We start from the raw sequence: 14,287 nt of genomic DNA on the forward strand, positions 1-14,287 counted from the left end.
GGCAAGCCCCCCCCTTTGATCATCCCGATATCGCCCATTCCATTCTCTCATGCTTGCATTAAATTTTGCTACTGTTATTGATTGCTCCTATTCTGATGCATAGCCTTCTTTTGTAATCTGATATTGTTACCTACCTGTTTATCCTAAAGTGCTTACTATAGGTTGGTTAGTGATCCATTAGTGACCCCCACCTTGTCCTTGTTGCCCCTGCTTCATCATCGATGACTCGATCAACGTGATCAACGACCAGAGCCTGACACCTCACCTCACATCACATCCCTTTTATTGCTCGATTCTGCAGAGCTACTATCGAGTGCCGAGGGTGATACCTCGTAACGCACTCCTGATGATAATTCTGTAGTGTAGCTATTCGGTCGTGGTCAACGAGGGTGATTCCTCCTTCACCATTCTCAATACGGCTCTGTCGTGCAACTCCTCAAGTGTGGACCTCGAGGGTGGTTCCTCTTACGTTCACCTTGATGATTACATCGAGTGGAATCCCCCGAGGGTGATTCCTCGGGTTTTCCTCCTTGATGTTTTGGACACACGGTTACCTTGACTTTACTTGAGACCTTTGTGAAAGTCGGGCGGGCCCAGAGAGCACCCGCAGGATAATTACGTGGCATGGCCGGGCATTCTGGGCCCTTGCCGTAAGTCACGACGGGGCGACGGGGTCACATCGATCGTGAGTCTCTGCTCGTCTCCGCAAGCTAATAATACACTATGGTTTGGGTATTTGTTCTGAGTTGGCCTTTGGCCTTTACGAACTAACCATCATGCGAGAATAGTTATGGGCCTCGACGACGTAGTATCAGCCGAAGCTTTGTCAGACGTCCAGTTCAGCATTGCGCCACAGCTGGGCCGACACCCCAGAGGTGGTGTTTGGTCCGCCTTGCTCGCAACGACCCAGAGTGCAACGGGTGATGGGCCCAGATCCCGGAGTGCTTAGGATGTAGACCGGCGGGGACCTCTCTGCTGAGCCTAGGTACGGCTACGACGTGTTGATCTTCCGAGGCCGGGTATTGACCCAGAAAAGTGTGTCCGGCCAGAGTAATCAAGCGTGTTGAAAAACGTGGTGCACCCCTGCGGGAAAGATTATCTAGTAATAGTCGTGTCCACGGTAACGGGCATTCAGACTTATATCCTGATCTATTACAAATAGAAATGGTTACTTGGGATATGTGGCTCCAGGATTGCTTTCTCGCAGGGAGTCGAGGAAGGATCTCTGGGCATTAATACTACAACATGTTTCTTAAATATAAACTGCTATTCTTTACTCTTCTACATGCTGCAAGATACTTGGAGCTGCTTAAAGATGCTAGTCTTCGATAGGCTAGGCCTTCCCCTCTATTCTAGCATTCTGCAGTTCAGTCCACAGATACAACCCTTCATTTGATATCAATGCATACTTAGTATAGATCTGATGCTTGCGAGTACTTTGGATGAGTACTCACGGTTGCTTTGCTTCCCCTTTTCCTCCTTCTTTCTTCTTTCCGGTTGTTGCAACCAGATGGTGGATCCCAGGAGCCAGATGCCACCCCAGTCGACTACTACTACTACCCAGAGGGTGCCTACTACGTGGAGACCGCCGACGACCAGGAGTAGTTAGGAGGTCTCAGGCAGGAGGCCTTGCCTCTTCGATCATTGTTGTTTTGTGCTTGCCTTCTTAAGGCAGTCTTGTTTAACTTATGTCTGTACCCAGATATTGTTGCTTCCGCTGACTCTTGTGTATCGAGCTATGTATTCGAGCCCTCGAGGCCCCTGGCTTGTAATATAAAGTTTCTATTATTTTATTTGTGTCTAGAGTTGTGTTGTGATTTCTTCCCGTGAGTCTTTAATCTTAATTGTACACATTTGCGTGTATGATTAGTGTACGATTGAATCGGAGGCATCACAATGGCTATAGAGCTGCAGGGAGAATAGAGAAGCAAAGGAAAAGCGGTGAGAAAGCAACGGAAAAGCCATGCATGGAGCAGGATGATTGATCGTCACGCTGCAACGGAGGCCGCCAAGAAAATTAAGCTGCTGCTAACGCGTAGACATAGCTTAGGGGAGACAGTGGGATCCCACTCTAGTCCTTTATGGCCTAGTTGGAATACTTTCTTGTAGTGCCTACTCCACATGCATATGCTCAAATTGTTCTCTCCAAATGCTATCTTCGTTTAACACGCTTTGGACAACCTAATAAAGTTTGATCATGGCATTAGCAAATTAAGCTGCACTCTTAGTTGCATGCTCGTTTCATGACTATAAATACACCCTTTGGGACTTAGGAGCCCCATGGTCAATCACCCTCTCAATTCTCAAACCGGGCTTGGCTGACCCCTGGAGCTCAGTGATCTACTCATGCAAAGCCTGAGAGAGTACGATTCCTTAATTAGTTGTTGCCCTTGGCATAGACCACCTCTCAGCAACAAAGATGAAGATCACCAACGCCCGGGCGCTCCTCAAGAAGGCAGCAGCTATGTGCAAGAGCAAGACCAGTGTCCTCACGGCCAGGCTCCTCATCCTCGCCTCCGTCCATCGCAGGTTGGCCACGGTCGGCGCCATTTCTCACAGGATCCATGCCCTCATTGTGGCTGACCGGGAGAAGGGTGCCAAAGTGGACTACCACAAGGCTCTCATGCTCCGCAAGGTTGAGAAGCCAAAGTACCAAGTCGGTGAGATGGTTGATCCGTCCCACCATCTAACATTGTTTGATCAAGAGGACGGTGTTGGTGGCTGCCCTGACTGGACACTGCACCCCATCTTCAGCGACGATGACGATTTCTGTTACACTGATGAGTATGGCAGTGATGATGATGATGGAGATGATCCCTCAGTGATGACTGCAATAAGGAGCAACCAGGAGGCTGATTTGGAATTCAATATGGACGACGATATTGACCTGGCTGCCGAAATGTTCATCAGAAGGTTCCGTGAGCAGATGGACGAGAACTTCTCGTGATGTTGTGTTCCATATATACCATGCATGGTAGCGCACATAGCTACTGCTAACAAAGTGACGGTAGCATTGATGAGAGTGAGATCGATAATGTAGATAGGCCGGGGACATTTGTGTCCATACCCAAGGATATGAGATTTTGCGGGTGTCCACAAGTTAGAAGTTTTTGATAGATACCTACCTCGTAAAATTTGTACTTATAACTGTAAGTGTGTCTCAAACGAAAGAAAAAACATTATATCAATTTTTTGGATTCCAAATCTTTTTCTGAATTGTTTGAACTAACTCTAACGGTCCTCTCTCTCCCCTCCCCCACCCCCTATACTTTGCTTAGCCGGCTTCCACCAAACGCCATCTTCTTGCCCACTACCCCGCCCTTCCAAAGTTCTCGTTATCGACAAGGACACCTAGGTTGCTAACCAGTCTTGGAGGGTATGGCCCACCACATTGCAGGTATTTGGTAAGCTCTGGCTCTCAGCCCCTTGGTATCTCTTGCGAACCAAGAATCATAACACTAAATTAAATAGTTGGCCGCATTGGAAGAGTAGAGCAAATTAGTAGAAGGCTTCATATTGATAAAAGATATAGAATGAACACCCACAAAAAGAGTTTGTGTCTCAGATAGCAGTCTAGTAAAACTAATTTTGTAAGCCTGAAAAAGAAGGAAAAAAACACAAACTCCGTACCCATGGCCGTGGCGAAATCCGAACAAAGCCGAAAGTGTGGCTTTATTTTGATGAAATACAAGATTCTTTTCGTAAACATTGTGGAAATCACGAGATTGTGGCCATCTCTTCTCTCTCCCGGCTAGAGAGGCATGGGTGCACCTGATGCATAGATTCACCCTTGCAATACATGTGTTCTCTCCCGACCAAGATTTTGGCTACCTGATCCCACTTTTTTTCTCGAGGGGGAGCAAGATTCTCGATTACAGTAGTAAACACAAAATTCCAGGTATATCCCGATCAAAAGATTTCAAACAAAATTTGGATGCCTTTTTGTAACTTTGTTAGAGAGGTGTTGAATTTTTAATATACAAACATATAGTTGTGCACTTAGCACTGATGTCGCCTCTCTGTTGAACCTGTGTTGCAAGGTGGCCCTTCCGAAAACCAGCACCTGCTTATTCTTTTTTCGTATTACCATACTAAAAAGAAAACAAAAATGCGAGGCTGGGACTCGAATATGCAAGTTTAAATACATTTGATGCTCAATTTATCTATACGTGAATGTTCAAATTCAAAATTTCCAAAACATTTGTTATTTTTTCTCCATTACGTGTGTTTATTGAGGGGTGGCAAGAAACACAGTTATGGCCGGGCGGTAACCGAATTGTGGGGCAAGGACAAAATCGCCGGATTCAAAAGGTTGGGACAATTAGCACCCCTTGCGCATTCCAAGCATCACTGTTCCAACACACAAGGTGGTCGGTGCCCGGCAGAACAAGAATATATTCCCGTGGTTAAAATCCGGAAAGCATATACTCCACCAACACCATGTATGCATGAGACTTGATGTGGTAGTTGTCACAGTACGCCATGTCTAAAACTCCATAATGGTGTTTGAGACTTTTTTTTTTGGCTAGTGTGTTTGGGACTTGTGAATGCATGAAAAGAAAAACGGAAACTCCCATCGATCTATCACGGAGATTGCTCCCTTCTACTTTATGCAAGTTGACGGGCGAGCAACAAAGCGGCCGGAGGAGAGGCAAACCTACGCAGATCCCACGTACAGCAACACAAAGCAGCGGGGAAAACGAAGAAAAATCAGAGACGCGTAGCTGCAACCTTTGGAATTCTGAGCATGAATCACACGGCCGGAGACCCGGCAAGGAAAGCTGTCCGGTCTGCTTGCTTTGGGAAAAAATATTCTAAGCCATCTATCAGCTAGCTTTACCACTTGATTAAAGGAGAGATATTGGCAGTTTGGGACACCAACCCAAAAGGGTCAATCCTAGCCCTGGGACAGGTGCCTTTTGTGACTTAATTGGAATACATACTTCCCCATAAGTTCCTTGCTTAGTTCCACTATCAACATTCTTGTAGTGCTCACTCCACATGCCTATTTTTTCTCTCTGGTATATGCTATTGCTAGATGCTTTCACATGCTTTATCACGCGAGGTACCAAAAGTTTGAGCGTGACATCACCAAGGCTAGTTGCAATGTTAATTGCATGCTCAGCTTCTCACTATAAATACACCATGAGAGCTTCAGGACAAAGCCCATGCCTCCTTTCAAGCCAGCTTCTCTCAGCTTCTTTTTCAAGCCTGAGGCGTCACAGCTCCTTACTTGCTGCCCTTCATACGAAGCTGATCGGCCACCTCTCAACAACAAAGATGAAGATAGGGAAGGCTCCTGAGCTCCTGAAGAAGGCCGTAGCGATGTGCAAGAGCAAGACCACCAGGCTCCTCATCCTCGCCTCGCTCCAGCGCCGCAGGATGTCCATGGGCGTTGTGGTCTCTCGCAAGATCGACGCGCTCATTGTGGCCGACTGGGAGAGAGCGGACCGCCACAAGGCTCTCGCGCTACAAACGGTGGAGAAGAGACCGGTAATCATCCAGGAGAGTGACTTGGAGGCCAATTTCTCTCGTCACTTGGCGATGTTCGGTCAAGAGAATGGTCATGGTGGCTGCCCAGCTAACCGAACACTGCATCCCCTATTCAACAACAACCACGCCAACTACCATTACACTGAAGATGATGATGTGCTACTTGATTCATGCGATCAAGATGATGATGATGAGCTGTCAGTCATGGATCTGATCATGAGCAATGGAGAAGTTGAGGGGATGGAGTTCAACATGGAGGAGGACATTGATCAAGCTGCTGATATGTTCATTAGGAGGTTCCGACAGCGGCTGAATGAGGGATTTTAGGGTCTTATTAGCACATGCATGCATGTATCTTAGATTAGGGCGTTGTCTTCTTTTTAGGTGCCCAAAAATTAGAAAATTTTGTGGACATCAATATGAATAGGAGTTGAGGCTTGACAAGCAGTTATCCTTATTTGTTAGGTTAATCCAAACAAGTTTGAATTTGGCTAGAAGTGCGCTAGTTGTGTCCGGTTAGGATTAGTAGTGTGATCAGCGTTGCCGGTAATTAAATTAGGAAAGTTATGTACGGCAACACCAAGAGTACTAACCGTACGTGAGTTAGTATATAGATGAGAGTCCTAGTCATAGCTATCCGAGTAGAGCTAGGATGTCATGTCCGTGTACGTGTCGTGTTAGGTTATGGTGGAGTCGGCTACGCGCCATGGTTAGGACCGATAAGGGTTGCGTGAGTTTTGTAACACCGATAACAGAGAGAAAAAGAGAAAAAAAATAAAGAGGAAAAAGGGCACGATACGAGCCCTTGACTATCAATTTTTGTGTGCGCGTTGTTTGTGTAATTTGATGTGATCGACCCTGTGGGCAATTTTCAACAACTGGTATCTAGAGCAAGGTTCGAGTGAAGCTGCGCTTGCCCCGGGGTGGCGACCCTGCTAGCGCCTCGGGGCGGGCAATATAGTCGCCATTGTAGCGACGATGAGGAGCGGGCAATACAGTCGCTGGTGTAGCGACGAAGAGCAGCAGGCGATTTAGTCGCTAGGTGGTGCAGCGACGTGGGTGATCGAGCGGTTGTCGTTCGGCGGAGAGGCGACGAGAAGGCGGTGGAAGGAGATCGTTGACGGGAGCGGTTGTGCCGAGGTGCAGTGTTAGAAGATCTTGTCAAGATCGTCGTTCGGGGGGAGTGAGGAAGAGGCGGCAAAGTTGCGAGCTGTCGTCAAGGTGTGCACATGAGTTCTTGTAAGGTGCGTCCAAGAGCTCAGGTGTGTGGATCTTCTGCTGCAGTTGAGATGCGTCACTGGCGGAGGAGAATTGCAAGCGAGAGCTGGCGGAAAAAGGAATTCGTGCCTTGCGTTTCTGTTCGTAGTCGTGGTGTTCCGGCGAGTTCATATACGGTGGAGATGAGTTGGACGTATATGACGAGTTGTGTTGCCGCTGGACATGAGATGTTGTTTGGTAAGTTGTGTCACCAACGACAACGAGAAAGTGAAGATGTGGCGGGTGAAAAGATGTGTCTCCCCGTGCACAAGCAACCGACGAGAAGATGAAGATCAACACGAAGATGGACACACACCAGTTAAGTTGAGTTCCTGCATGAGACTATGCGTTTAGTCATTTATTTTTGAACAATTTTGTCAACATCTAAGATCCCACCACTAGAGGAAAAACCATCTATGCCAAGAATTTGGCAGGTTGCCGAGTGTAAATCCACAAGAACATGGCATACATACAACATGTTTGCTGAGTACTGTGTAAGTTAAACTTGGCAAACAGAAGGTTTCCTTATCTTGTTTATGCCGGCCGGTTGTGGCGCTATGGTTACTTCTTTATATGCTCTATGTGAGCTTTTTCTTTTCTTTCTCTATGACTTTAAGACCTTTGTTAAACCTATTTGCTTTATAATAAAGTTGGTTATATGCATCATTCTATGCAGAGGCTGGGGGTCCCCCCTTTCCGAAGAAAAAATTCCCAGGAAAACACCAGGTATAGAGAAAGAGCCCGACAAAGGAAGCAGAAGACACTCAGCAAACAAAAATTTCTCGGTAAATCGTGGGACACGTGCCCCCCCCCCCCCCCAAGCATTTTACGGTTCCATTACACGGATGTTGTTTGCCGAGTGTCCACTAGTGGACACTCGGCTTTCCTTTTTGCATGTGTTTTTAAAATGGTGTAACCCTTTGCCAAGTACCCTATGGAGAACACTTGGCTTATATTTCTGCATCTTTTTTTAAAATGCAGTGATTGTTTGCCGAGTAACAGATATCCAACGACTGGCTCCTCGTCCCTGCCTTGCTCCATTGCAGGAAGGCCATAGTTGGTGCCATCTCTCAAGGAACCATGCCCTTATTGTGGACGGCTAGGAGAAGAGTGCCAAGGTGGACTACCACAGACATTGGTCCGCATGGTCAAGAGCCAGGGGTACCATTGGGATGCATGAGGATCTTGTTGACACCTGATTTTGGCAAGATACATATTGTAATGAAGATGATCTCGAGTGAATGAGTTTTCAGCATAAAAATATTCACGTCACCGAGTGGAACCACTTTGATGTTTCGGTTATATTCATTCGACTTTATCTTACGGACCGAAACTATACTTCGAGTGGCATAGTTCAATGTTCCGAGTGGTTTTTGGCCAATCACGTCTTCAAGATGACCTCGGATGAAGGAGCACTCTTAAGGAATTGTCTTCGTCTCGTCGAGGCAATCGATTTTTATATATAAATCATCTCAATCCGAGTTCATATGCAAAAGTTAGAGGCAATATACTGCAGACTGAACCTCAACGGAAATATGGCGCAAGGTGCCAGACACTTGTCTGATAGGTTGCGTGAGTAATTCGGCCATCAATACGGCCTTGAATCGAAAAACCTTCAACATGGAAAAGTTTCGTCTCGTCGAGCCGATCGATTTTCATATATGATTCGTCTCAATCCGAGATCATATGAGGCCTGGAGAGACAAATCAAGATCGGGCTATGTTTTCAGTCGGAAATCCGAGTGAAAAGTTTACCATCCGAGTGAAAGTTTACGGTCGAGTGAAAGTTTATGGTCGAGTGAAAGTTTGCTGACCGGATGAACTTATTATTATCCAAGTGGAAATATAGTCATCCGAGTGAAAATATGATCATCCGAGTGAAATTGTCGTCCAGGTGAAAATATTCCGAGTAAAAAGATTACCATCGGGACGAAAACTTGCCGATTGAATAAGATAGTGCCTTCCGAGTGGAAATATAGTCATCCGAGTGAATAAGATAGTGCCTTCCGAGTGGAAATATAGTCATCCGAGTGGAAATATAGTCATCCGAGTGAAAGATTGTCTTCCGAGTGAAAAAGTCCAATCGGACGATCCGAGTGAAAGTATCTAATATCCGAGTGGATGAGCTCAAGTCCGAGTGAAATTGAACATGTGCTCGAAAGTTTATCAAAATGACCTTGGATGAAGAAGTGTTCAATACAGAAGTTGTGCGTATCATCAAGACGGTAAATTTTGATTTTGGAGTCATCATCATCAGAGATAATATATAGCCTACAAATTCACTACGAGACTCGGATAATTCAGTCTACCGCAAAACCGAGTCCGAGTGGAAGATAAAGATGACCTCAAAAAGAATTCAAGATGGCCTTATTTGAAAAAATGATCAACATGAGAGTTGTTCGTATCGTCGAGGCGCACAAGTTTGGTATTTGGGCCGTCTTGATTGGAGATCATATGCAAGCCCGGCGGCCCGTGCAAGAAGGAAGACAGAGTTTGGGCCAGATTCAGACTGAATTCGAGTTGGAATAGAATTAGGACTCTAGGACGTGAATTGATGTAATTTTTCTTGTAAGGAAAGCCTAGATGAATCCTTTACTTGTACGGGAAGTCCAGCCACCTCTTATATATGTTGGGGGTGACGGCCGATTGAACAACACACAATCGAACAAATCAATATACTACTTTTTCATCTACGTTTTATCTCTCCACTGTTTTTCTCTCTCGTTCTTCGCTGTTCTTCGTGTTTGAGAGCTGCGAATCCCGAGGCTCTAGGGGCGAGCGAATCGACCTAGGGCAGCCCATAGCCGCCGCAATCCCTGCCGGGGTCCCTCCCGGGTGCGCGGGGTTTCGGGTCTGCAAAAGCGCCCGCCGACTGTCTTGTGTATCGCGCTGTCGGTCGGGTCTCCTTCGACGTGAGCTGCGGTGCATCACCCCTGGCGTCGAGGGTACACGTGACGTGTTCGTGTGTCAACACACTTTTTGGTGACTCCGCTGGGGAACGAAGATCAATCGTCATCATCCACCATGTCTGATATTCCCAAGCCATCTGAGGTAGACGCCGATAACATCATTAATCCCAGTCTTGATGAGATATCGGCCGATCATCGCCAAGTTTATGAGGAGTACAAGAAGGCGCGTGAGGAGAAGGACTTGCAGGAGTTCCTTGCTAAGTTCAAGAAGGATCGCCAAGGCAACATCACTCCGATTGAAGAAATCAAGTTCCCTCCTCTTCAAGCCGAGCAGGTTAAACCCTCTGTAAGTACTGCCTTTTCTCCTGAGCAGTGGGCTGAGATTGAAAGTCGTATTGCTGATGGTAACAATCTAGTCTATCAAACTTTTATAGAAAATACTAATGCTCAGAAGAATATATCTCAATCGTCTAGTGGTAATAATGGTGTAGCTGCTAGTGTGCAAAATCCTAATATGGCTTTACCTATTGCATCGGCGCCTCTCGTGCCGGTGACTTATTATCCTACCCAAACAAATCAGATTGTGGTTACACCCATTAATCCTATTATGAGCATGACAGGTTCGGTGGCAACGCCGAACCAAACTCTACCTACAGCTACAACCACTCGACCACTACCAAATTATGGGTCGACATACATGCCACAATTCCTACCCACAACTAGCAACCCTACTCCTTCTATGCCACTTCCACAAGCTGCATCGTCCACTATGGATGATGGTCTAGCTAATCTTAGAGAGGAGATGGCTAAGATGCTTCGAGAAAATTTTGGAGTTGAGTTACCTCGGAATCGAATTTACCAAAAGCCATACCCCGAGTACTTTGATGCCATCCAGTGCACTCCAGGATATAAGATTCCAGATTTTGTTAAGTTCAATGGAGAGGGCACAAAAACCACATGGGAGCATGTTAGTCAATATTTAGCATAATTGGGTGAGGCAGGCTCATTGAATGAATTGAAAGTGCGTTTATTTCCTTTATCATTAACTGGTACCGCATTTTCATGGTTTTCTTCTTTACCCCATGGTTCCATTCGGGTTTGGTCGCAGTTAGAGCAGAAATTTCATGATCACTTTTATAGCGGCGACAATGAACTCAAGTTATAACATCTAACATCGGTTAAACAGAAGCATGATGAATCGGTCTCCGGTTACGTCAAGAGATTCAGAGAAACAAAAAACCGGTGTTTTAGTTTGGTGATAACCGAGAGAGACTTGGCAGACCTAGTGTTGAGTGGTTTGAGAACTCCCATTAGAGAAAAGCTAGAAGGTTATGAGTTCTTAAATATCAACCAAGTCTTACAAAGGGCTTTGGCTCAGGAAAGCCGAAGCAAAGATCTCAAAGAAGTGCATAGATACAAAGCCAATCGTTCAAAGATGAATATGGTGGAATATGATAGTGATCACTCGGACGATGAGGGTGATGTTTTTGCTACTGAATTTGTTTGGCCATCTAAGGCCAAACCCTTTACTTGTAATGATCTGAAACCGATTCATAAGAATCGTGATGAAGAGATAAAGTTTACTTTTAACATTGCTAAGTGTGATAGAATATTTGATGCTTTGCTGCAGGCTAAGATTATTAGAATATCTCATACTTTACCGCCGTTTGAAGAGCTAAAACGGCGTGCTTATTGCAAGTATCATAATTCTTTTTCTCATGCTACTAATGATTGCAATGTTTTTTGACGACAGATACAATCGGCCATTAATGATGGACGATTGAACTTTTCTGAGATGCAAGTTGATAAACAACCTTTTCCAATGAATACCATGGATTTGGAGGGCAAGAAGCTACTCATTCGGCCGGAGGTAGCCGGATCTGCTAATAAAGCTAATGTCATTGTTGGTGAGTCCAGGAAAGACAAGGAGGACAACAAGGTCTTGGGGAGACAGGTTGTGCTTGGTAAGCAACCCGATGGCAAGGAAGTAATCAAAATCACCATCAAGAATCCTACACTCGGGGGGAAAACCGCAAGTGCAAGAAAATACGCGAGTTAAATTTGTCAAACCCAAGAGTCCAGAAGTTGGCAAGTGGAAGAGGAATGAAGCTAAAGTGCAACGCAAGCGGATCAAGCCAACTTTTGATATGTTGCTATCCAAATATGCTAATCAGCCAGCTGGTCCCAGCTCTAACCGGCCATCATACCTGAAGCGACCAAGGTCATCATCAGCTGATATGTTCAGTCAGTATATAAAACCGAGTGGACCAAGGGTGTCGTTTCCAGAAAAGCGTACGCAATCTGTTTGGGATCGACTTGACTATTCATATAGAGGCCGACTGAACGTCGGTAACTATCGGTCGGCTGGTCAAAAATGCGACCGGAAGGAAATTATCCGAGTGTAAGAATGCACCCAGGTGGAAGCTATCCGAGTGAAAAAATGTGGCCGAGTAGATTCCATCCGACTGAATTCCATCCGAGTGATATTCATCCGAGTGGATTCCATCAGAGTAAAAAGGTGCGCTCGAGTAGAAATTTCATGCATCTGGAAAGTCGAAAAGAATGGCGTGTTAAATCACCAAGTGTTGCAGCAGTTGAGTCGGGAAAAGGCAAGGAGAAAATGGATGTCGACTCACTTATCTTGGGCACCGAAACATTCGCCATACAGCAGTCGATTGTGCATAGCAATCCGACTGAGCCGATACTTGCTACCGCGCCAAAGCACTCGGCTAATGACCATGAAGCAAGCACCAGCCGAGTAAAAACGAGAGATCCTAAATACACTCAGCCAAAGTGGTGTCCTCCAGGTCTAACAAAGACACAAAAGAGGAAACTACAGAGGTTAAGGAGTCAAGAGATGGCAGAACAGGAGGCCGAGAAACAAAGGAATAAGTTGTTCAATGACACTCGACCCATGGTTCCACCAAAACAAGTGTGGAGGCCTAAACAAATACAAGATACAGCAGCTTCTACATCTATCACAGCAATACCTACATCACCAAAGTAGGACGATGCAACAGATATGACATCGTCTGTGACACTTCTTACTTATCCTTCACTCGGACAAATTTCAGAATCGGTGGATGCACTCGAGGAGGAGGCTGATATGTTGGACTATGAGTCTACGCCGGTTCATGAAGGTATGGATATCAATATGGTGTACTATTTACCTGCTGAGTTTCGTGCTGTAGATGAAGAAGGGGAGGTGGCTCAGCTGGATTTTGGCCCTAAAAACGCAATATTCGAGAAGCCAAAAGAACCAGTAACGCATCTTAAACCATTATATCTCGGAGGTCATATCAATGGGTCGCCGCTCACTCGGATGCTTGTTGATGGTGGTGCTGTGGTAAATCTTATGCCCTATTCGGTCTTCAAGAGATTGGGTTTGCCTGATGAAGAATTGATCAAGACCAATATGGTGCTCAACGGGTTTGAAGGCAAAGAGAAAATTGAAGCCAAAGGTGTAATGTATGTGGAGCTTACAGTCGGAAGCAAAACTTTGACAACTGCATTCTTTGTCGCTAAGGTGCAAGGTAACTACAACATCATACTAGGCCGCGATTGGGTTCATGCAAACCAGTGTGTGCCATCCACTATGCACCAGTTTTTGATTCAGTGGATTGATGATGAAGTGGAAGTTATTCATGCGGTTAACTCGGCCTGTGTTGCTTTGGCCGATGCATCGGTGGATTGGCAACATCCCAACGCTACTTGCTTGACGGGACGTGACTTATCAGAATTTGATTTTCTCAGCGCAACCAAGAGTGGTTTGTTGGGGAACGTAGCAGAAATTCAAAATTTTCCTACGTGTCACCAAGATCTATCTATGGAGAGACCAGCAACGAGTAGAAAGAGAGTGCATCTACATACCCTTGTAGATCGCTAAGCGGAAGCGTTCAAGTGAACGGGGTTGATGGAGTCGTACTCGTCGTGATTCAAATCACCGATGATCCTAGTGCCGAACGGACGGCACCTCCGCGTTCAACACACGTACAGCCCGGTGACGTCTCCCATGCCTTGATCCAGCAAGGAGAGAGGGAGAGGTTGAGGAAGACTCCATCCAACAGCAGCACAACGGCGTGGTGGTGGTGGAGGAGCGTGGCAATCCAGCAGGGCTTCGCCAAGCACCATGGGAGAGGAGGAGTAGGGAGAGAGGTAGGGCTGTGCCAGAACTTCGTGTATAGCTCCCATGCGCCTCCCCACTATATATAGGGTGGAGGGGCTGGTTTCTTGCCCTCCAAGTCCATTGGGGCGTTGGCCAAGGTGGGAGGAAAGAAATCTCATTATTTCCTTCCCCACCGATTGTTATCCCCCCTTTTTAGGGATCTTGATCTTATCCCTTCGGGATATGATCTTATTCCTTCTAAGGGGGGATCTTGGTGCGCCTTGACCAGGGGTGTGGGGCCTTGCCCCCACTACCCACGTCCATGTGGGTCCCCCCATGCAGGTGGGCCCCACTCCGGAACCTTCTAGAACCTTCCCGGTACAATACCGAAAAATCCCGAACATTTTCCGGTGGCCAAAATAGGACTTCCCATATATAAATCTTTACCTCCGGACCATTCCGGAACTCCTCGTGACGTCCGGGATCTCATCCGGGACTCCGAACAACATTCGGTAACCACATAC

General features: G+C 46.2%; 2 protein-coding genes across 2 annotated transcripts; both read left to right on the forward strand.

The window, feature by feature from the left end:
* Positions 1-2,300: 2,300 nt before the first annotated feature.
* Positions 2,301-3,206, forward strand: LOC123107395 (uncharacterized). The gene has a single exon (XM_044529383.1). It carries the CDS (start codon positions 2,420-2,422, stop codon positions 2,945-2,947), a length of 528 nt encoding a protein of 175 aa, XP_044385318.1. The 5' UTR covers positions 2,301-2,419; the 3' UTR covers positions 2,948-3,206.
* Positions 3,207-5,178: 1,972 nt separating this feature from the next.
* On the forward strand, positions 5,179-7,531 carry LOC123107396 (uncharacterized). Its single transcript, XM_044529384.1, has 2 exons — positions 5,179-7,068; positions 7,427-7,531. Exon 1 carries the CDS (start codon positions 5,281-5,283, stop codon positions 5,818-5,820), a length of 540 nt encoding a protein of 179 aa, XP_044385319.1. The 5' UTR covers positions 5,179-5,280; the 3' UTR covers positions 5,821-7,068; positions 7,427-7,531.
* Positions 7,532-14,287: the final 6,756 nt, after the last annotated feature.

This window comes from Triticum aestivum, chromosome 5A (genome assembly GCF_018294505.1).
Source record: "Triticum aestivum cultivar Chinese Spring chromosome 5A, IWGSC CS RefSeq v2.1, whole genome shotgun sequence".
Taxonomy (NCBI): Eukaryota; Viridiplantae; Streptophyta; class Magnoliopsida; order Poales; family Poaceae; genus Triticum; species Triticum aestivum.